The sequence below is a fragment of the Sturnus vulgaris genome, chromosome 3 (genome assembly GCF_052056855.1).
Source record: "Sturnus vulgaris isolate bStuVul1 chromosome 3, bStuVul1.hap1, whole genome shotgun sequence".
Classification (NCBI taxonomy): domain Eukaryota; kingdom Metazoa; phylum Chordata; class Aves; order Passeriformes; family Sturnidae; genus Sturnus; species Sturnus vulgaris.
The window spans coordinates 45,880,636-45,906,056 of NC_142245.1; the positions used below are offsets into that span (position 1 = coordinate 45,880,636).

A 25,421-nucleotide genomic window follows, 5' to 3' on the forward strand; every position below is an offset into this window, starting at 1 on the left:
TGGCATAAGGAGCAACTGTCAGACCCTTTTACATTCCAGTTAGTCACTGTACTCACCCCTTCCCCACAGAACTAACAAAAACAACCAACCAAACCCCCCACCAACCCAAACATGAATGCAGGATTAAAACAATGTAGTAAATCACTGAGTCCTCATAATAATTTTTTACCAAATTAAGACTTCTATAGTTTCAAATTTGTTGAGTGATCTATCTGGTTATAGGACTGATCTCCAAAGTACTTGGTTTTCACTACTAATCTTAATTGTTACTTGCTGTAAACGTTTAGACTAATCTCTGAACCTGCTTTCACATTATAAACTTGCACAATGTCTTCTGTGCTTATACACAAGGTATCTGTACATAGTATCATTAATAAGAAATAATGCTGAGATACATATTCTTCAGCACATTAAACCTGAATTTTCATTACATTATTCATGTAATTACCATAATACAACGTTAATGCAAAATTTATCAGTAATAAGATAAGATTACTTTGTTGATACAGTAGAGGAAACCTGCTTACAAGGTAAAAAAAACCCCAAGAGGCATAGCTACTGGGGAAGGGATTATAACAAAGAAAACCAAGCCAAACCAAAAAAGGCAGCTATTTGAGGTATAAATCTATCCTTTGGCTCAGCTTTTTTGGTTAAATGCAGTATGATGTTTGTTTGCAGAGCTATAAACCTGATTACTAAAGTAAGAGTTAATCCAGGATAAGCTATTTCAGAGTTAACAAGCTTCACCCTCCAACTTTATCCCCCTACTGCTTTTCATTTGTTGCAGGAAGCTTTCCATGAAGAAGAAGCTATTCCAATCTTCAAAAGAAAGCCAAAGAAATAACTGTGTGTCTTTAGTATATCTTTGGATCAGAAGCAACCATTTCAGCTCCTCTTTAAGGAGGACCTTAAATCTGACCCACGGCCATCTGAGCAGCACTAAACTAGTCACAAACAAGCTCAACCCCTCTGAGAGCATGCCATGGAAACTGGTATCTGTCATGGGCATAACCACAAAGGCAAACGCAGCAGTGTGACATAAAACTGCTAAGCCAATTTCACTGACCACTTGTCTGAGTGAACTGTGAGATGGGTGATACTGCATCATCTTGATGACCACTTTCAGCAAAGAAACACACCAATTTTTTCTTGTTCATCACTGAAAACTTCCCTTAAAGCTATCTGCTGTAAACATGGTATCTCCATGCTGTACATTCTGCCCTCTCCCTCATAAAAAAGATTTCAGTGACTCCTTCTCTTCCACAAACTTCCCCAAAAGAACTCCTACTAGAAAGCTGCTGGACTGCATTACAAGACACAGTAGCTGACAAGCAGAAAGCTGCAACTGAGAGCTATTGGACATACTAAGAGGAGTTAAATCTAACTATATGGCATAATTTCAAAAGCTGAACACAAGTTTTCCTGAATTTAGACAGAAGTGTTACGTTTCCATTGCCAGGGAGGAATTAATCAAATATTTATAATTAAAAATAAAGTAAAAATGAAAAAGCATGATAGTAGGATGTACCACATGTAGAAATACATTAATTTCCAAATATATCAATCAGGCAGTCTACATGCAATCACTAGACTAGTTGTGATTCTTTTTAGAGGTTTATTTCTTTAAAAGTGTCATTAAAATTACATTGTAGCTTTTTGGTACGAGTATTTTTTCTTTTCCTTTATTCTGGTTTAAAGTAAATTTATTGTCAATTTTCTACTACCTACTGTAGTAATCAAGAAAAAAGCATTTGATTATATTATCCAATGTGTTTATATTGAATGTTGAAAAATCATGTCTATGTAATCACTAAATTTCCTCTTCCTTTGTACTTTGTATTTCCTTCCTTGATAAAACTCAGTAAATTGGTAAATCAACATGCAACAGCCTAGGAAAAAAGCCCTGAAATTCTAGTCCAATAGTACTGAACATACTGCTGAGCTACAATCAGGTCAACAAGCTCTGGCTGTTTCAAAAAACTAAGGCCATGTTAGCAATGCCGTTTTTTTAAGCAAACATATCTAGATATATTTCCTTTGCCTTTATTGTACAGGCCAATTTGAAAAAACATACTAAGTTCTAATAAAAAACACCAAAATGGAAAAACCCAACACCTTCCTTCAGCGCCCAGAAAATGATAAAAGCTGTACAAAATTATAATAAAAATGAAACTCTTACCAAGGCTGGAAACCACAGAGCTTTCTTTTTATCCACACTGAAGCAGTCCACGCACACAACTTTTCCTAGCAACTCATCACTTTGTTTCCTATCATCTTCATCTTCATCGCTGGAAGAGGATGAAGATTCTTCTTCAGGACTAAACAACAGAAAGAGACTTAAAACTCAACTATTCAAAACTTGTTTATGATAATTACAGGAGATCCAAACCGAATTATCAAAGAGGCATAAATAACAGTGACTTGAATTGCCCATTAGGTGTTTTGGTAAAAAAAAAAGAATAAAGCATTTATAATTATATTATATTAACAATTCAAACATTACAAACTCAGAAATGCACGTTTACTAGTAATACATGTAAAAACCAATCCACATGGAGGAAGAGAAATGTATTGTCCAGGTATTCAAAGTGAAACCATTCTACCCTACTTAAACACTGCTCTAAAAATACTGTTGTAGTTTCGGACCAATGTTAAGCCAAAATGTTTTGGTTTTCCTTCTTAATCTCTCTATGCTTTTACTTTAACAATTACACAGAATGGAAAGCTATTTTGAGAGAGGACAAATGTCTGAAGAAAAAACGTCAGATACAAAGATGAATAGCAAAGAGAAACTCCATTTATCCTTAAAGAGTTCTTTAAAGATGTGCAGTGAAGCACTTCTATGAGTGTTTCAATTTCACATTGAATGAAGCGTTGGAATGTAAGTAGATGGGCCAAGGTGCAAACACATTTTCATTTAAAAGGGTTCTGGCTCATTGTTTTGACTGTTCAGAGCTGCACCTGGTTTTAACCATATGAGGAATCTAAACGTACAAACTAGTCCAACTAAAATTACCTGCAACCCAAAAAAAAACCAAACAAAAAAAACCCCAACAAACTCTCTTGATGCTCTCTATATATCTTTTTTAATAGTCACTTCAAAGGTTAATCCTCAGAAAATATACAGCATCTTCAATGAGCACAACCACCGTTACTTTAAAAGCTATCTTCCATAGGTCACATAACTGCTTTGAGTACAAAATTCAGCGTTAACAAAAAACTCAGTTACCGTTTGTGTAACAGAAGACAACTTAAGTTTAAGGACAGTTTAAGGAGAATTTCCTTTTCTCCACCTTAAATTCATGTTATTTCCAGTGATGATAATTGTCTTGGTTTAGCATTGTTTTGGTTTATTTTTTTTTCCCTCAAGATTCTTTTTTTTTAAGTGATGGTTTCTTTTAAAATACATGAAACTCTTTCAGGCTGCTTTCTGGGGCTCAAGAATCTCTTGTAGGAAGAGAAAAAGAGTCTAAAAGACTAAAGAGAAAGCCAAAACTATTTTGGAGAGACTATTTCCTAACTCAAATTGCACAGATACTGGCCTAAGTGTCTTTAAACTCAGTTAACTCAGTATTAGCTGTAAGATAAAGGTAAGCGTTGCTTCTGACATAATAATGTCCTGTACAACCCAGTCAGAGACACCAATGATGCTACAATCACATTCTCTGTGGTAATGCCAGCTTTTTTCAGCTTTTTTCTTCATTATCTCACAAATTAGTAACTTTCTGAGTAAATTTACAGCTCCTCTACATATACAGGGCAACATTTATTCCAAGCTATTAGAAAATGCAAAAAGGTAATCCAAGCATGAAAACCACTACTTTAAAACTTAAAGGTTTTAAACCAACAGGCAAAAAAGCCCCACATAAACCCACACACACAAAAAAACCATCACAACCCACCCACAAACAACAAAGAGGCACTGGACTACGCAACACGGGTTTATCAAGACCAGGGATATCAAGAATTTTGGCACCTAAGAAATCTTGAACTTTGTTTTTGTATCAGTAAATTTTGTTGCAAACTATACAAGAAGCAGTGGGAAGAAAGTGTTGCACAGGAAGTTCCACATGGATAGGAGGAAGAACTTCTTCACTGTGCAGGTGACAGCACTGGAGCAGATTGTCCAGAGAGATTGTGGAGTCTCCCTCACTGGAGATGTTCAAGCATCATCTGGACACAATCCTGTGCCAGGTGCTCTAGGATGACCCTTCTTGAGCAGGGAGGTTGGACCAGGTGCCCCACTGTGGTCCCTTCCAGCCTGACCCATTCTGTCATTCAGTAACATGGTTCATTTATTTCTAAAAGCCCTTCATAGACCCTGTATTGAGAAACCAAAGATCTATAGGAGGATTCTGGGGCCTTCCACAGACTTCCTAGCAGCTGGACAAAGATTGCACTGTAATTATTTTAGCTTGAGTCCAACACATTTACAACACTACAGAGATGTTTGTCAATATAATTTAACATCACATTTCCATTTGGGATGCCACCTTTTTTTTTTAATCAAGAAAAAGCTCTTGCCTATACCTGGTACTATTTTAAATACTGATTACATGAAAACTTGAAATGGTTGCATCCAACAATAAACATGAACCTGACTTTCAAACTGAGTGCTAAACAACATTTTTCATCCAGCCTCCTGTTTTCTTCATTAAGAGGAGCCTGAACATACAAATAATAAAACTTGGCACACACTGAAAGCTTCAGAATTGATTACACACAGCAGAGATATCAAAATATTTAACTTACATATGATTGGATCTCCTTCCCCTGTTTGTTTTCTTTCCTATAACAGGAGTCCCAAAGTGCTCAGGATTGGTGAGTGGAAGCTGATCTAACGTCTGTTGAAATGAAAAAATACATATGCATATACATAAGAAGAACCTGGCATAAGTTATTCTCCAAACCATCTGCCTCACTGAAGCAATTTTTGTCAATGGAGACTTTGTCATTAGAAAAGAAATACAGTAGTACATCATACATGTCATGCTTAGATTTAAAAAAAGGAATGTGTTTTGTTTTGCAGCTTTTTTAAACACTTTCTCTGCACCTCTGCATAATTAACTTTTGTCAAACACACACAGACAATTCTTTCCAGAAGTTCTGCATTTGGACCATCAAAACACAAAGAAATAAGTGTCAGGTATTCGGCTCACCTGGCATATTCCATCTCTATCAGATTAATTTTCTGCCGATCCTATCATTAGGCTAAATACTGAATCATCTAATTAAAAATGAATAAAGGTCTCCTTTGAAATGAAACAGCAAGATCACTCAACAGCAGCAAACATGACAACTTATTTGTATTTTTTATTAGTAATTCATACTTCGATATGTGAGAGAGATTCTAAAATAATTTTTAAAAGGCTGCTATATTGATAATTGAGGGTTGCTAATTGATGCTTTATCAGCCTCAAAAACAAAAGAGAGGGAAAGAAAAGAACTTTCCCTCTTCAGGAAGAATCCTTCAACAGAAGGAATTCATAGACATGCAGCATCTTCTCTCCTTAAGCCTGCTGTTACCTGCTTACATGAGCACCATTCCAGATTTGAAGGCCTCTGGTACATAAGAATTTTTTGTACAGTCACTTATTATTGTTCTTTGAAAGAAGGTAGAAAGCCTTCCAAATTAAATATAGTCCTCTGACTTCACCTTCATTGTCATGTCTGAATTTTTCAATGTGTAACACCGAAAAGCATCTCAAAAGTATTCTGTGTCAGAGAGAATTGACTTAGGGACAATAAAACCAGCTTTTTAGAATCTAAAAATAAATGTATGACTTCTTCTGAGTGTGGTGGTCATCCTGAAAGATTCCACACTACACATTTGGGTAGCAAAATCAGAACAAGACAACTGTGGGGCACTGGCCTAATTACAAAAGAAATTTGAGATGCAATTTTCCCTGCTGAGTAGCTGTGCAATCACAAGGTAATTATTAGAAATGTACAACATGTTTCATTCAGAGCTGGTGACAGTGAATTGCAAATCAGTGACTTCTGGCAAAATATCAAAAGCTTAGATGATAAAAAAGATGATAAAAGAAGAAGTAACAGTCAACTGAATGTAAGGTTTCTTTCAATCTGACAAAATAATCCGAATTACTCTCATTCAGCCAAACAGGTCACAAAGCAATATATGCAGACCACAATTTTCAATCCATGTACTCTAAGGTAATACTCCCGAAACCATATCAAAATAGTACTTATGGAACAGGAGAAATCCAACCTTCAGTTGGGCTAATCATTAATAACAAAGAACCACGATCTTTAAAATTATAGCATTTCTATCTGAATCTAGATTTAGGCATCTAATTAGGCTCCCACCTTTACATATGTTTAATCCTGATTTAGGATTCTAGAAAATACTTGAATCTTCACAAGAATACAGCACGCAAACAACAAACTCAGCTGACTGCAGTAACAGCACACTTACATAGAGCAAAAAACCCCATCTTCAGTAGCTGTCCAACAAACAAACATGTTTACATAAATCTGCCCATCCGTCCAGATTGGCTTACATAATATGTAGGAATAACCCTCATTCAGAAATTCCAATTATTTGGAATGTGCTATAAATGTTTGCACACTTTTAATGTGCAAGTCACATCTAAGACATGAGCCAGCTTAAAAATACTGGCAGCAGTTGTCAAATAAACAAGTAACAGCAACTTATTATTCACCATTTAAAAGAAAAGCATTTATCTTTCATCAGCTATTACAAATTGGGTTTGACCATCAAAAATGCAACAGAATTTCATTATGTGGAAACATGTACATTAGTTTTTTGTGTTATAAATTATATTCCTTTTCATGGTAAAAGTATAGCGTGATTTTTTTTCCTAATACTTACAGATAATTTTTATACAATGTGAAGTAGTTGTGTGATTGCAGGTTTTTGGTGTGATCTACAAACTATGAATTATCAATAATATAAAAATGAAAAAGATAAAATGCTGGGTTTGTTTCTTAACTTCCAGAGTTTGGTGAAATCGAACTGTATTACTTGTTTTTAAAAAAGAGTAAGCCAGACCCTGTAGACTGCACTTTGCATACCCCTCAATTTTAGTTGCATGGATACACAAAACATACTAAAAACTGAGGTAATAAAAGTACCACTTTTAAATTTTTGTAAATAAAAAGTTGTAATATAAAAACTCTTGAATTACCTCACTCTCAGCAAAATGTCTTTCTCCTTTTAAACACAGGGAAGAGCGTCTCAGAGTCTTCTCATCACCATCATCAAATACTGTCACCAGATAAGAAGTGAGGAAAGAAAACATTTCTTTTTAACTCAGGATATTAATGAGCAATTAATTTACATGTCAAAAAGAATGAGATATATGTTCCTGTAGTCAACCCTTAGAACAAACCTATGCCCAGGTAATGCAGCAGATCCAGTAAAGCACTTCACAGATAAACCAAATATAAATATATAAGCTGCTCTCTCACCATAGCTACTCTACACTTGCATACCCTGAGTAACCAGTAGTTGGGCAGACAATTCATGGTGTCATTAAATTAAATTCAACACACTACAATTCAAAAACTATTTTTCCTAACATTCAAAAGCTATTTTTTCTAACATTTACAATTTTTAAAGAATTTAATTACACAACTCCTGTGATATTCAAGTGGAAGCTCTGCTTACCACAGAGAAATTAAACGGATATTTATAAAGAAACCCTGAAATTTAACGTTGTATGGAAGTTCAATGTCTTTCTCTACTGACTTCATGCACTTCACTACATAACAACAGTGTCCTCCTAAGGAAGATAACACTAGTCAAAGTGCTGACAAACATCAAAACCAGCTATACTGACAGAACTCTGGAGCTCCCAGTTTCTAGACTTTTTGCTATCTCTACTATCACATGGTCAATGGGAAACAAGTTCATAATACAGTGCATTCAGCTACATACATTATCCTTTAGAATCCTGAAATGCACTGCACGCATTTAAGGTGGGGTCTTCAGAACATGATAAACTGGTCATATAAAAAGTAAGCTTTGGTCAAGTCTTCTGCAGGTACTTAACAGATGAAAACCTGGTGACAAATTTTAACTCTTAGGCTTTGCTTGCACTGTTCAGTGAGACAACAATTTATCTCTTCTCCCCTCTTGAGCAGAAATAATAATTGTATTCTTGCAGAGATAACAATTATATTCTTGCTCCCACACAGCAGTGACCTCAAAGACTTTTGTGGGCACAGAAACAACCCCACGTAACATTAAAATATTACATTAAAAAAAATTCCAGCAACTTCTTAACATATTTCTTTCACCTTTACTTAAACATCTTCTGTCCATCAACAGATCAAAATAACTGTGTTGAGAATGTCTACTGACCAGCAAGATTAGAGAGATTAATTTTAGCCATTTCTTGCTTTCAGATGGAAGGTGCTCTACTCTTGAACCTCGATTAATAAAAATATATAAAAAGCAACGAGGTACATCAAAATTCTTGACTAACATTTACTTGCTATTAAAGAACCTTTTATCTAGTCTGAGAATTTTTCACCCCCATATAAAACTAAGTACTGTTGATGAAGAAACTTCCCCTTGTAACTATAGTTCCCCGGCCTGTCTTATAGAGTACAGTAATTGTTGAACACTGTTCAACTGTGATACAGTATCAGTTAGAGATGCACATCCCTTACTTCAACATTTGTAGAAAAGTATCTATGGCAAGAACTGCACACAAACCACATAGATTTGGAACTGCATCTCAAATGGTCAACGCATAATTAAGCCCCCCTTTGGTTAAATGAAGTAGAAGTCAGCAGGTTTCTAATCCAGTTTGTGTTAATTAACAAAACAGTCTCCTTATATAATGAGAGAGAAAAAAAATATCTATCCATTTCAACAGATAGATAAGCTGACTACAGCAGAGGTAAACCTATTCAGAGCTAGGCAGGTAGCCACATAACGTGTCCTATGCGGTAATATGTTTGTGGCCTCTTCCCTGCCAGAGGTAATCTTAATCTTGTTCCATAACATGAATACTTTCAGCTTGACCTCCCTGAAGGACTTATGTAGCCAGCATGGCACGTAGGGCTTAATGAGTATGACATTTTGATCTATTGGAACATCCTGAAAACAATCTACTGAGCAGGCATTGGGAGTGTAATGTGTTTAAAATCACATATTCTGAAACTGCAAGAGAAAAGCCAGGGAGGGAAGAAAAGAGACAACTTGGAACCAAAACCACTCTGAAATCTGTGGAAAAGTATTGTAATGGCAAAAAAGTGCAGACGGAGGTAAGACTACTTTTGAACACTCATAGTTGTGCATTTTTAGTAAAGCAAATAATCTTGTTATTTTCTTCCCCCTTCATAGTAAACACAGACTTTAAGAGACATTTATATGAATGACAAAAACAGTATCTATTTACCAGGACTTAAATACCTTGAGCTCTTTGAGGATTTTTTACAGGGCAGGAAAAACTAGGGACACTGATGTATGTATGTATGTATGTATGTGTGTGTGTATATTTATATATGTATACCTATTATATTTACAAGTTTTATGCATGAATAAATAAATAAATATACTGTGCTATACTAATTTTAAAAGGCTATACTAGTTAGATTTTTCTAAAAATTTAATTTAGTTTTTGGTTTTTTTTTATAGGAAAGCAGTAGCACCAAAAAAAAACATGCCAACAAACTGATGTACAATTTCTATTCAGACAATACCCTATGAATACAAGACACGCAGGGACATTCAAAGCAACTTTGTCCATTCTTCAGTGTTAAAAGAGGTCTCAAGAAGCTCTCAAAGGGTTATTCCTCTCCAGATGCTGCTGCAATGGCATATCTGGTCATAAGTAATTTCTGGAAAGGGACTACTTCAGATGGTTCTATGCCTTCACGAAGTTTTTGACGAAATCATAGCAATTTTATTCACAAAACCATTAACAGTGCAAATAATTAGATGCTTCTCAGTAAGTGCTGGGACATTAGGTAACTGCTAGTTAAGATGTGTGCCAATTCTAGAATCTGGTAAATGGCAACTATATCTGACAGTAGGACTTTCACTCAGGTCTGCAAAGTCATCACTGTCAGTAAAGGTAATTTTCATCTCATTCCACTCACCCTCCTGACAAAAGATTATTTTAATCTTCCACAGCTAGAGCCAATTCTCTCTCCAAGTGTACTATACTGCCAGCAACTGTGCCACTTTTACCAATTCTGCGAGGTCAACATGCTTTTGTCTGCTTTAATCTACCAACACAAGAGTTGAGACTGAAACCCATACTTCTTCCTATTTCCCAAGTCAGGATTTTTGACAGACATCTCCTTTGACTGCAACTTTGTGACATCTACTTTCAAAATTTAATCTGCATAGATTCCTATCTTATTCTTTTTGCTGAACTGCTAACCTCACACTTTCTCAGAACACAGACATACAACACAGTTCTAACACCAGCTATACCATTTGCTTCTTAAAAGCTCTCACGTCTGATCCACTTCCGTATTAATTACCAAAACATTATGTATAATGTTAATTCTTATCTTTGTAAGTTATGTTTCAACCCATCCTAACCCAGTCTCACCTTTACTGATAGATTCTACCTCTCCAACAGGAAAACATATATATTTTTTCCAACACTTATCTGTAAGGTCTTATCTAAATTTAGAGATCTATTCCCTTCTGAAAGGACTATGACTAGGGAAAATAAAGTCTTTCCCAAGTTGTTCAACTCAACTTCATTATCAACATTCCATACTTCAAAAGAACTAAGTCTCACTAAAGCTCTTTCAAGATCCAGTCCTCATCTTCCCATATCTACCGGGAGAGGGCTATGAGGTTTCTCAAGAATCAATACATTTCCTGTCTGTAAATTTAAAAAAACCTCTACCCTCTATTGGCTAGAGGGCATGTGGTATATTATCAAACATCTGAAATATCTGATTATAACAAGCTATGTGTGTTTTAACAGCAGCTGTTGTAAGGGCTAAGTCTGGGAGTGGGGAAAACTAGGTGTTACAGCTTGAGTTTTAAAAACATTTCTTTGCTTTTTAAGGACATGTGACAACAAACTTTGCTTCAGAATATTTAACAACAGTGTATTAAATATCTAAGGAGTAGTCACCAGTTATAAAGAAATTCACTACGTCTTTATTTGGTGTCCCAATTTCAGATTGTAAAGAGTACAAAAACTCAAAATAAGAAGTTTATCTTTAAAGGTTTTTCAAAAGAACTCTGAATACCTAAGCATCTCCAAAAAAACTCTCTCACCATGCTTAAGACATGTCCGGGTCACAGGCTTATTTCTAAGTCATAAGTTTCATACAAATACATAAATCTTTCTCTTACCTACAGTATACCAACTTGCATCTGTTAATTTGTTGATAACTGCTTCCTGGTATGTTCCATCTGGATTCTTCACTTCCACAACAGTTCCTACCTAAAATAGAGAACTCACTTAGCACTGGAGTTTCTAAAAGAGGTTATGAAATCAACACTTTTGTGTTAGCAAACAGAGATAATTTCTAACCATGTCAAATATAAAATGTTTTTCCAGTTTCACTTGAATGTACTTGTATCCCTCACACTTCTTTTTACGTTCCTTTAAAATAAGCCAACTAACTGAGCTGATTATTTCCTACCAGCAGGTGGGGAACAAGAACCAATTTGAGTGATGTCATTCTCTTGTATAAGAGCTTTCCCGTCAAATCCTCCTGCCGAGTTCTCCAAAAGAATGGTGACTAAAAATCAGTGCTAGCCATACTTCATAGCTTTAAGACAGAAAGAACAAAAAGGTTTGCACCAGCCTGTGCTGCATCCCCTTTAACTTCAAAGAAAAAAGCTAACATGAAGAGTATACTATCTCTAACTTTGTAGCATTACTTTTTAGGCTTTCTGATCATATCTAGCCTGTGTAATAAGTTGAACCTTCTACTCTCACCCCACACTGTTTATGCACATTTATGTCAAATACTGAAAATAAAAATATTTTTCGAAGCATTAGCATGATATAAACAAAATTTATTACCTTTAAGGGACCCTTTATGTGGTCATCTTGCACTTCCACTGTTGAAGAATCGTGCCTAAAGGTTACCTAAAAAATATAATTCAACTGACAATCACTTGATACAATTGAGCAGCATAAGCACATGCAAACGTCAATAGCCCTTCACTTACTCTCATTTTACAGTTAATCACCATAATCATTCCACTTGCTGAAAGCTGTTCTATTCATACATTTTAGAAATATGAGGGGCTAATTTCTTAGTTATCAAAACTCCTAAAATATTTTTTATCTTTCACAATAGAATCATTATCTCTAAAGGAAATGACAGACACGAGTATAACAAAATTGTCTAATGGTTCAAAATTATCTCTGCAGCTCTCTTAAATGATCTGAAATTCTCTAGTACCACAGGAAGAAAGGAGAAAGTTTCAAGACTTCTGAGTACAACTTTAAAGAAACACTTATATTTCAATGCTTTGAAATCAAATAGTTTTAGCACCTTTATCTTTTGTTGATAAAAGTGCATTTTTCACTTCATGGTTGAAAGACTCACAAAAGTACAGGACAGTGCTGTTGACTAAAGAAAATGAACAACTCGAACAGGCTTTCAGTTAATGTCAATCTAGCCTGCACACAGAGTTAATTGGAAGGAAATGTAAAAACAGCTAACTTTTCAGTACTTCAAAACTGGAGTAAGTATATCCTATAAGCACATGAAAGTATTTCCCCCGTCATTCCCATAAAGATACAAAGGCTGTTGTCTTTAATCCTACACACTCTGTCCTCAGAAAAAAAAAGTGGTCTAGAAATTCAAATGTATGGTTAAATTATCTGTACCAGGTGCTATACACATTCACCGTTCATTTCATTCTCAATTAACTTGGTTACACTGAAAGTCATAGGATTAATTACATCTGAAGCTTTATTTCCAGTCCAGTTTAAAAATTACAGGAAACTGAGAAAATTCTGGAATTACATTTTACGTACCTATGTACATTTTATTATCACACAAATGATGTTCTGATGTTCACCAGAACCTACTCTCTTGGTGTACCGATGTTGAAGTATAGGGTGTTTTACTGTGTATTTGAAACAAGTAAGAATGTAACATGAGATCCAGCTGTGTAACACTAGCTCTCAACTACAGCAATGCTACATCAAAAGTCTGCACTTGTTTCACAAGTGTACGCACAAGCACTTCTCACTGTTGTTGAGAGCTTCACTGTAGCACACAGCAACAGTAAATTTTCCTTCAGAACCACATTGTTCTCTAACACCAACTCTCCTACCGCCTTCTCAGAAAGGAGATTTTAAGGAGTTTCGCCAAGAACGGCACCTACAACCAGGACTAAGGACAATCTATCTCGACTGTCTGATTAGAAAACAAATGCACTAAAATGTTACGCTGCCTTGCAGGTGCTAATTCAGTGAAATAGTCATCTTATCTATCTTCTGTCAGAACTACAGCAACACATATAGTTGTAACAGTACGTTCTTTTTAGACTTGCACATCTCACTTGCTGATGGCAAATACTTTGTCCACCACACAGACAAAATCATATCTTGTAACCAAAATGCAGACAGAGGATTCAGGCTAGGAATTAACTGAGCAAGGACTACTCTTCTGAACTTCATCCTGGCAGATACAGGTATTTAATTCCCTCTTTGTGGGCATTCATCTAGAAAAGCAATATTTATTTAAGATGCAAAATAATATGAAACCAAGGGTTACTAGTGGCTCATACGAAATATCTGGTAAATCAATTCTGATTTAAAGACATCTGTTTTTATTTACTTTCTGTAATTATCTCAAATTTATTTTGCAGAAAAAGGGAACTCTATCCAGAACTGTGAGTCAGCCACAATGTACTCTTATGAAAGGTAAACAAAGAAAATTGCTATTGTGTATTCCAGAATGGTTTGTCTTTTTAAAGATATCTTGGGGGTTTGACTCTTTGGAGGGAGAGTTTTGATACCAACAGTTTTTGCTTCTTGAGATGTTCAAAAAATACTGGTTATTAACACAAATATTCAAACTCCAAACTCAGCGTGACACTGCTGGCCTTTCTTGAAGCAGAGAAAAGTGATGTCAGTTATTTATTAGCTGTGGGGTTCAATCCTCACAGTATTTAGCAGTGTGGAACCTGTCTCAGGCAAAAGATTAAGACATATAGCACATTATCAACTTGGCTAGACTCAGCTGGAATTTCTGTATTCTTCACCATCCTGAAAAGACAGTCCTAGTAAGTCCTATTACAGAAGCTTTACTTTTTTCTGTTTAACAAAGACCTACAGAGAAAACAATTTCTTCTGAAACTTCTGTGCAGGGCTCCCAAATGCAAGTGGTGGTGGATGATGCTGCTAATTGTTTTAGGAGATGCTACCAAAATAAACTGGCTCAAATAACTCTCTAAAAAAAGCTATAATAGATCCGATAAAGTAGACTCTCTTGTAACACCCAAACCTTGCACTTGAGTCAAATTTATACTGCCTTCAATACTTATGAAAAGTCCAGGCAAATCTGAAATTCTACTGCTTTCCACGAGTAAGTGTGCAATGCTCTTATACGTCACTATAGAATTCCATACTGTGTATAGAATTTGCCAAGGACTGCTAAACTGTGAAATACAGTACCTATTGATACCGAAATTATAAGTACATAGCACCTGCATTCAATTTAATGAAGTTATTAAATTATGCTGTGATGGGAAAGTTATAATGAAGGTATCTCCTCAAAATATTCTGGGAAGCAGAATTCAACAGAAGAAATCACATAAAAGGAGACACAATTAAACGTATTTTACTTGTCTGAAGATTACAGTACTCCGTATCGAAAGAATTTTGTTGCCATCCTACTTTCTCAGCAGAACATCTAGTTATAAAACTTAAATGACTGCTTTACACTAAAATTGATAGTATGAAGTTAACTGGCTTTCCTTCTCCTCTAGCAGTTCTAGAAAACTAAGGCATAAAATATATACTGGGGCCAAAAGAAATCCTTCAGCAAGTGAACAAAATAATGCAGCAGATAAACTAACAAAATTCCAGACAAAGCACACCTGATAATGACAATCTTTGCTAGAGCTAATACTGGGGAAAGCATGTACATGCCAGAAACAGCTAAACAGATTTCCAGAGAAAATCAGAGGGCCACTGCTAAGTTTAAGAAATACACATTCTTGGTGGAGAAAAAACAATGTAAACAGATAATGTTACAGGACCTAAACACAAAAATCTCAACCACATTACTCTAGAAAGCAACAACAGTACTGGGGCCAAACTGCCCTAAGCGATAATAGTAACAGTGAACACACACACACAAAAAAAACCCGAAAACCTGAATCCAGAGGGCTTTGTACAAAATCACCACCAACAATTTACAGAAAAATTCCATTACATGTCAAGGTCTTTCTGTAAACCTCGTAGTGAACAAACCAAGTGATAAAACTCCTAAGAAAATACTTAGCACTGAATAATAAATAGCAAGTGGCCATCTAAGGAGGTGGGTTGAAAGTCCCCCAAAGAACTGAAATGAGTTAAGATTTCATTGATCTAGGCACAGCAAAATTCCTGTACTTTAATACTGATGCTTAACAGCTTAAACAGCAATATTTAATCACTTAAACCAAAGGGTAGTGTAAAGCACAGAACCAGCTGATGCTATTAAGAGTTTTAACTAATGAAATGGAAAGACCACTGATTTGCTCTTCTGGCAGATTTACCACTAAAATCTTCTTGTTGTATATAACTTTACTATCAAATAAGTGACAATAGACTTTCCCACCAGGGTTTATGGAGAGTGCCTGCTCTCTCTCTCTCAGACACACTATAGGCAAAAATCAGCCACAGCATGAGGGCAGAGTCAAATAATGCAGACTAGCTTATAGTGTGCAGCAATCTTCAAAAATGGGTTATCACCACTCACATTTCACACGTTTTTCACTTAAATTTACAGTAGATTTAAGAAAAATATTCCCCCACTGTAACTCTTGCAGAGCAAAAATCGAATCTCTAATTTCTAGGTGGTTTTGATCCTTGCATGAGGCTAAGAGGCAAAGCAGAAAAATAGTACCTCCTCCCAAATCAGAAGTTTTAAAAACAGCAACATTATCCCAACAGAAATATACAGTCATTTCGCAGAGTATTGCTCTCTTTATTTCTAGAAAGGATAATTTAAATTTTCAAGGAATATTAAAACTTTTATCTTGCAATCCCTTTGCAGAATTTTTATTTGTCATGTATGTGGCTTATATTGATTCAGTCATTAACTAGTTATCATAAAGCTTAGGTGAGATCTCCTGCTTGCTATTCTGAAAGACTCAATATGCCAAGTGTTTTTTGGAAGGCAGAAGGGTTTCAGCTTATTCCTGAAGCACTGCCCAGTTGCCACAGCTAAATGGCAGCGACCTGTGCTCCTCAAGCAAAAGATGACCTATTAAAAACTACTTTTAGTAGTCTTAGCTATCTTCTGGTAGTTTTCTCCCATATATAAGCCCACATTTATCACATTTTAATCAATTACTTTAAAGTCAGCCTACGGCATTGAAGGTCAAAAACACACAGGGGACAAAGCAGTGACATAAACAGAACATATTTCTTTTTGTGGGAGTGGGGGAATCCCTCCCATCCCAGCAATAATAAGCTTACTGTTATTTCAAAGACCATAATGCCAGCCTCCAAGGACAGGACAGCCTCTTAGCTGTCCCGAGACTAAGAAGAACTTTCACATTGCACCATTTTGAACATTAATCACTTTTTTACCCCTCCTCAAAAAAAGTGTTTGCAGGAAAACCACATACCTTGACTTTAACAAGCCTTTTTGCTGTCTTGATTTTGGCTTCACAGAAGGCTCCTCTATACTTCGCACTCACATCAGTGCCCACTGTGAGATAGGGAGGCTCATCAATTGCCTGGAACAGAAAGGAAAACAACTGCTTTTTAATTACTGACCACTGGCAATACAGCTACCATGGTCAACCAATTTCTATGGGCAAAGTATTACAAAATAGCCCAATGAAACTTGAATTGGCAGCAAAAGAAACACGACACTAAGCTAATACAATGAACAGAATTACAATCTCATAATATACAGATACAATCTCGTGATACAAGATCATAAATACAATAAACTGATACCACAGTTATCTACAGCAAGCACTACATAGGCTTCCAGCCTCTGCACCATCTGAAGACGCAGTAGGTGATCAATTCTGCTACAATGGTGAAGGCCAACCAAGTGTTCTACCTTCTCCTTAAATTGCTTCAAGACCTGGTAAGTCGCATGAAGATACTGGCCTTTATTTCCCTCAAATAATTAAGGTTCATTTTTCATTAGTAAATAGAACAACTCTGAAGAGATTTTGCTTTTTCACTTTCAAATAAAGTAAATGATAAAGGTGACGCTTATCAGGAGAGCAGCCCACAGGCAAGGTACAGTAGGAGACTGACAAAAACTAAACAGTGAAGGCGAAGGGTCCAGACAAAAGACAAGGTTTTGTGACACAAAATACAGGAGCAGGTGACACCCAAACAGGGAAATAAGAAACAGAAAACATGGGAAATAAGAGAACATAGGTCAAATCAATATACTGAGCGAGATCATGAAGGCACAGTTCCCTCAAAGGAAGTCCATTTTCTCTCACACAACCTCTCCTAATATAATCTGGGTGAGGAGATTCCAGATAACTGAACCACCAATGAAATATCACTTCATAGGCTCTGAGTGAGAAGAGGAAATGCAGAGGGTGACACACAAGGGGAGTAAGGCTTGTTTTCAAGAGCTGCAAGCCTCCATGGAGACCCAGACAAGAGCAGAGCAAAGAGATTTAAGCCCTTATCGAAGCCACATTGTTTCTGTGCCCCTACAGATCCAAATACAGTTTACAAGGGACATCTCTGGCACACCCAGGTTCTCCGTGGGAAAAATACAGATAAATCTTCACAGGCATCAGAGACTTATGCTACTTGAGACTGAGGTGCTTGCACTCAGCATCTGTTAATTCCTACTAGCTGCTTCCAGTTCCAATACATCAGAAGGCATGGAAGTTTGTACTTTAATGATTCAATGCACCAGTTTTCAGAAATTTAAGTTTTACTAAACCTGAAATTGAGAAACGTTAGATGCTACAGGGTTAACTCTGTATTAATGACGTTTTTTTACAGTGACTGTTCCATCCTCTCTCTCTCTCTCACTGGCAGGCAATAGAATATATTTCTGAGCACTATAAAATTGATATCAATCTGCACTAAGATCATCAGAAGCATGAATGCACTAATGAACCCCTTGCTCTTTCTCCTGCACGTGTGGTGCGTGACTGCATGCAGAGTAGTAGGATATACTACATTGGTGGCAGTATATCCATGAACACCTATCCTTTCCTAATCCAGGCTTAATAGCAATAAAACTCCACTGAGATTAACAAGGAATCTGTTAAGCGTGTTGGGATTCTGAAATTCATTCCCTCCTTGTTTGCCCAACAGTACTTGCCTTTGAGGCAGGCTGCAATGCTTTTCTCTTGCTGCACTTGGATGGATGCTGAAAGAGGGACTCAGATGGTGATAAATTTGGTTTTGGTCAGTACTCTCACTGAAGTGAACCAAGAAGTGGCTGTTTCACACAATATGAATCTGAGCAGAGGAAAGCAGCAATGTATTCTCCTGCAAAGACAGTAAAACTCTAAAACGGGAGCATCCCTCCTGCTCCACTGCACTCTTAAGTGAAGAAACTCATTCACCACTACAGAGGTGATAGCATTTCATACCAGTTCGTCTTGCAAAGTTAAAAGGAATCGTGGAGTACTGAGATTACTTTTAACAAGAATGACAGATCCTAGATGGGTCCACACAGATGCACACAGCTACAGCTCTCCTATAAACAAAACTTAAAGAGCTGGTTGTGTCAGTGTCAGTCTATACTTCCCTATACGGACAAAAGAATTATCACAAAGACCAATCCATAATGTCAAGTTGAACTTATAGAAAAATATAGAATGCTTTTTCTTCACTGCTACTGACACTAACTAAAATAAAAAAATAAATACTGAGCACCAAGATAATCTGAAGCTCTGGTCTTCAAAAACTTTTGGCAGAGGAACAGGCAAGTCAACAACCAAACTTCAAGCAGGAATTTAAATTCTTACAAAGACCATAGTTATCAGTATTGCGATTACTTTATCACTACCTTAACTTATTCTTAACAATCTCTTCCAGAAAGAATATTCATTCAAACGACAATAACTTAAGAACTTCTGTTACTAACACACAAGTTAATTTCAATCTCTAGCCTAAATCTTTTGAAATTACTCTTACTCCTTTCACTGGAATTAGTTAGTATTTACTACTGTAAAGAACTCCAAAGAATAGCAAACATATGGACTATGGGATTTCCCATGTAGGCATGTTTACTAGAAATACAGTATTGGAGTGACTTTTGAGAGAAAAATTATGAAATTACTTTCTTTAACCACAGCTATAAATCATTATATACTTTAAAACTGTATCTGAAGTCTTCAATGGATATATACTGGATTTTTCCTGCAATTTCATTATTCCACTGAAAGACAAATTACATGTGCTTTCCCCCCACCCAAATCACTTAATTGAAATTTCCAAGGTATTTTCCTCATTGTGACAGAGTAGCAGCTGAAAGTGGCAAGTTAAAATAATTAGCAAAACGCGATACATCATAGTGAATGCAAACTAGAAAAATAAAAGTAATGATCAGAGTCTGGCATTAATTTCAGATAATTGTTACCATGACTCTGTCATTTTCACCAACTCTGAGTCACCTGTTCTCAAGCAGGTTTTATTCAATTCCACCAACATTAGAGAGATTAAAAATTAGTATACAGCTATTTTTACCTTTCTGTTATCCCTTCCCTGCTTTGTGCTTACGTCATTTATTAGATGTCCTTATGCTCAGACTGAATTTTTATCAGGGTTTGTTTTTGTTCTTTTTTTTAGGCTTTTCAGACCAGGTTTCTAGAAAATTAAAAAAAAACCTCAGTATGCTAAAATGCAGCTAGAATTTGATAGTTCAGTAATCTTGGAAAAGGTACTGCAAGCATACTGAAAATATCTTAACAAGATTCATTGCAGTGATATTTAAAGGGAAGGGGGACTGCCCTATAAAGAGTTCTGGGCTTCCTAAAATTCTTGAAGGCCTTTTAAAGCAAAACTGTATTAGTCTCATACACTACTGTCTCAGCCTTTATTTTATTTTAAAATTGGCATTTACATTTTATACGTGAACATAACCTGCACTTTATAGTTTAAAGATAAGAATCATCGTTTCAGGAGCTTATCACAAACAATCAGTAAACTTCTGTCAACAGCAAAACTGAAAAGTATGCCCAGCACACGCCATCATTCATGTATAATGTGCTCAGGAACTTCTTTCATTCAGAGCAGCTTCAATACACACCCCAGGATATCCTGTCAACGTTTCTATATCTCTGTATGTACTCTTTCGAAAATCTCAAGAGTTCACACCGGAAGGAGAAGTGAAGCTGATGGTAGTATCTCGGCTTGTTCATTCGGTTATTTTACTATTGTCAGAAGACTGTTACAGGTGGTTCCAAGAGGAATCAGTATTTTGTCTGCACGAATGACCGAGGCCAGGCTACCGCAGGGAGCCGGCTCTGCGGGTGACACCGGCAGACAGACGGGTACCCGAACGCCCAGGGATACCAGGGGAGACCCGGACCCCGCGGCCGCAGCCAGGCAGGGGATACGGAGGGGCTGTTTTGGGAAGAGAGCGGGATGAGCCCTGCCCCAGCATCCGCTGCAGGGGGTGCTGAGCGCTACCAGGGCGGCTCGAGCAGCGCCCCGAGGAGCTGAGGACAGCCCAGATGCTCCAGCTTCGGGAAGGCCGCCGGAGGAACACTTCGCCCGGGAGCCTTGCTCTTTCGGGTGGGCACACGAGCACCAAAGACTCTCCGGGGAGCTGCCGCTTTAAGGGGAGGGGCCGGAGCCGGGAAGCTGCCAGAAGTTTCTGGCTGCCCGAGCCAGCTCCGAACGGAGCCGCCCGCCCTCGCCCTCTCCCCGAAGGCGCCCACAGCTCCGGCAGATTAAGCGCGGATTGCTGTAAACTAAATTTGTCCCCTTAAGGCGATTGCCGGGTAAATCTGCACGTAGGGCTTCCCGGGAGTCTGCCGGTGCTGGAGTCGGGCAGGGAGCACCAGCAGCGCCAACTCCCGGCATCCGGCCGGGAAAACGTGCGAGCGCTGCCCGCGGCCCCGCAGTGCAGCTCCTCCGGAACGCCGCTGGAATGCGCCTGGCGGTGAATATCCTAAATCATCGGCCAAATTACTATTAAAAAAAAAAAGTTCCGGCGCTGTCTTGGGTGAGCAAGAAGGGATAAAAAGAAAAGCGCTTCCTGCAGTTTTGCACTTTCCATTAGGAAATCCAAACTAATGGACAACCGCCATGCTACTTCTAGCACTTAATTTTGTTTTGTTAATGGGAGTAGGATGAATAGTTTCTCTGCTATCTCAATTCACAACTGCTGTGCGCGCAGAGGAGTTGCAGCACAGGCTGCCGCAGCTGAAAAGCTGGTTTACCACTTAAATTAAAGAAGCAGTCTCTAGGTGACCAGTCAGCAATTTCCACCAATTCAGTGGCAGAATTTTCTTTGGCAGGAAAAGCAGGCTGCTGGAAAGGTTCTGCTCCAAGCCTTCGAGCTGATTATACCTGGAAGGATTGATAAATGGCTAGATGCCCACGTCATAAAACAACCTGCATATCTTCTGTATTTGGATATTTACATGGTATTAATAGTTCTGGTCTTCCATGTGTGAGGGAGAAAACACAGAGACCTCTCCAGAGCGCTGTGGAATACATATTTTAACACTGCAATCTAAAATGGTAGCATCACGCTTTTACATACATTTTAAAGCTGTAAAGAAGTTGGTTTTCCATATTTTTTTTTTACACACATATATTTTTCCATCTACGTGGGATGAAATCATCCTCACATCTCTTTTTTCAACTGTGCTGCATTACTATATTCAAATTCCTTTGTAAAGTCTGTCATGCCATACAGCAGCTGATAAAATTGCTTTACACTGTGCTTTGCCCATAAGCACATCTAGTACAGTGTGTGTGAATGTATTATTTCTATCTCCTCATCTGTATTCTTCTGCACCATGCACAGGATGTTCCAAGTAAACCACATGAAAACAAGATTAAATATTCAATCTAGAAAAGTAGCAGACATAGTTACTAGGAAAGCCTGAAGGACTGCTTTTGGAGTAATATAGAAAGAGAAAAAAACCTTCCCTCAGTCTTTCATGTATATGAAGTCTGAAGAGCCAAGATTTCAGTTTGCATTAAAGATTCAAAATTCAGCATTTAACTACTCTACAAGACTCTTGAGTCAAGAAACTAGTGATACACCTTCAACAAGCAAAAACCACCCCAGCTATCCCACAATTAGTGAAAAGAAAGGACTGGTTCTGAAAATTTAAGATTTGTTTCATTTCAATAACTAGGGTTCAGGGAAAGGTTGTTAAAGATTCAAGACCCTCTCCCCCTGACCCCACCTGCCATCCAAATTATTACTGAGTTTCAAAAAGAAACATCATAAGGCTCAAAATCTGATTTCTTTTCTCATCCATAGTAAGCGTGAGGAGCAGCGGCAAAACTTTTTTCCTATTGCCTAAGGTATTTTGAAGTTATTTTTCCAAGGGAAGTGTTTTCTCATTGTTTGTCTATAGTCCATAATTTAGGATGGAAACACAGTTTGCAAGTGGAATCACTACACACATACTTGATTATGCCATCTACAGTCATCTTAGTCCCATAATTTAGTAAGAAAACTCACCAATAATTTTTAAAAACAGCATCATCTTTTTTTAATGAGTAAATTCAATATCTCCTAGACAAGTTCTGAAAAAACATTTTCATGAACATAGGTGAAAATAACACAAACACATAAAATATTTCCTCCCCAAATACTCCCTCCCCTAAATAACGCATTTAACTTATAGATTATTACCTTAAATACTTTCAAACTGCAGTAAGTTCCACCCAACAGCAGAGATCCACCTACACACTGCAGAATCAATCTTTTAATAAGCAAAATCACAGTGTAATTAGTAGTGCAAGATTTTGCTTATAGCTCAACCTGCTGTAGTTCAGAGGATGTTCAACTTTATAGCAATAGCAGTTAATATACTTCTAAAACGTTTCTACAAACCATATCACCAAGGCATACAATTCCTCAAAGGCAAATGAAGTATCCGAAACAAAGACTGAAGCTCAGAAAATAAAAAATTCATCCACCTTCCAGAAATGAGAACACCACAAGAGGAAGTAGGAGGAATTTTTCTGAAACTTGCAAACTACGAAACAGAATAAAAGGCAGTGATGTTTTCCACATGAAAAGGCTATTACACGAAAGCCCAAGAATAAGTGTGCTTTGAACAAATTTTCTTCTAGCTGAAAATTTAGATTTTTACTTGCTTCTTGGTTTTGCTACTGTTGTACATTTCATAGAAAGGCAGAACTATTAATTTTGAAATTTAGGAAGGAAAACGGTTCAATTTTATCAATATTTACCCACAAATCAAAATTATGTTAGGAAACATCCTGACCTAACATTTACAAGTTATGAAGGGGGTGGGGAGGGGAGTTCTTGTAATGAAACCTATTTCCAGTTTCAATTTAAAAACTACAGGAAGTTTCAAGTAACACCTCACCAATCTTGTAAGCAAACATTATAGAGCCCATAACTCTGGCAAAATGTCATTGTTGTCTCTCCCCTCAATCAAGCTGAAAGTTGCCAGAGTTTAGTGCACTGATGTCTGGAAGCATTTAAACCAACTTACAGCTTTAGCCTTCGCTACAGGTGCAAAGCGGATATTTTCTTTATTTCAAATTATTCAGTTACATCAGTCCAGTGCCAAGCTTATTTAAAGTTCTTAAAGACTTGAAAGGGTTCAAAAGCTGATTTTCCTCTCCAAATAAAAGCAAGCTGTGGAAAGGATTTACAGGTTCTATGATCATGAAGGACCAAGAGACCCAAAACAAGAAATTAAATTCAGTAATCACAAGTAACACTTCTAATTTTTATATCTATATCAAATGCAGAATGGATTTTCATTATTTTTACTTACCTATGTAAAATTGAATTTTTATGGAACTAATTCTCTTTTTTTGGAACCGTAAGTTGATCAATAAAATTATAAAAATATTTTAACTCTACTAAGAAAATGAGAAGTAATAATTTAAAGATTTTAAAACTCAGTCTATCCTAATCATTGCCAAAGAGCAACTCAATGCTCCATCCAAAAATTTACTGAGTAGTGTAATTTCCAAACATGTAAACTGTAATTACCTCATTTCCTATTCAAAACAGCAAATCCAGAAAGGTGACTATACTTTAAAAAATTACAGCATTTAGGTATCTTTTTCCCCTACCATCCTGAATAAAACCACTGAATTCTGATTCTGTTCCTAATTTGGTCACGGACTTGCTGCACCATGATGTGCCCCAGCAGGCTTGTACCAACTTTCAAGTCTGCAGAATGGGGGTAATGCACACCTTACTCAAAGGCAAGTATTTGATGTTTCTCTATGGTACTTTCAGACCTAAGAATGGAAGTCTGTGTTCTTTCTATTAGTATAGCATATCACTCTATAAAAATGTTTTATTTAATAAAAACACTCCAGAACTGCTGATCAAGCTCTCTAAAAATAATGCCAATTCTTTACAGTTCCTTCTGTAGGTCTCTTGTCCTGTATTGCTGAAAGACTACAAGAAGAAAAGATATTTTGAATGCCTACTCCTGCTGCTTATCCTCCTAAATATAAAATCTTTCCTTAAGTCAATTATTGCCACAGCTACCAGATTGCAATTTTTCTTGTAAGGTTTAGCTAAATATTCAAACTATTTAACATTATAGCTTAGTACTGTAAAATGGTACATCTTCATTAATTTTGGCCAAACTTTTATGTACATTTCAACCCTGAACACTGTTTCTACATATACAGATAAAGTAACAATTTAAAGTAAGGAGTTTCTCAATGAAGACTTAATCAGAAATATTTTAAAGACTTCTTTCACATTTCCTGTGTTTTGCACAAGAACCAAAAGTCATTCTAGTATGGAGAACCGTAAGTCAAAAAAAGGAAGCAATCAATGAAGTGTTTGTTGTTAGAGGGTAAAATAATTCAGCAAAAAGTACGTTCTCAATACCTATATAGCACTTTAACTAAGTTAAAGTCAATTTTTGCATTTATAAACACCCTTTTGCCAACTAAAAGCTTCAGATATTGCTTAGAATCATTATTTAAATTATTAGGTCCGGAAAACTACCTCATTTTAAAAAACGTGCCACAGTTCTGTCTAGAGATGCTGCTATGAAAAACTTGGGATGTTTCAAAGCACTGAAAAGAATGATACACTAATGATATGCTTGTATTCCAAACGGATTGGAACAA

At 36.8% G+C, this 25,421-nt stretch overlaps 1 protein-coding gene across 8 annotated transcripts in view; it reads right to left on the reverse strand.

Moving 5' to 3' along the window:
• The window catches only part of ARID4B (AT-rich interaction domain 4B), an 86,474-nt gene that overhangs the window by 39,668 nt on the left and 21,385 nt on the right, over positions 1–25,421 (reverse strand). For 7 of the 8 annotated variants that reach the window (XM_088161517.1, XM_014874848.2, XM_014874834.2 and 4 more), the window contains exons 3-8: positions 16,778–16,888; positions 12,000–12,065; positions 11,321–11,411; positions 7,170–7,249; positions 4,753–4,844; positions 2,180–2,318 (exon numbers count right to left, since the gene is read on the reverse strand). In XM_088161517.1, coding sequence (XP_088017643.1) covers positions 2,180–2,318; positions 4,753–4,844; positions 7,170–7,249; positions 11,321–11,411; positions 12,000–12,065; positions 16,778–16,888 — 579 coding nt within the window. The remainder of the gene's footprint in view (positions 1–2,179; positions 2,319–4,752; positions 4,845–7,169; positions 7,250–11,320; positions 11,412–11,999; positions 12,066–16,777; positions 16,889–25,421) is intronic. The other variant, XM_088161518.1, reaches the window with a different exon arrangement.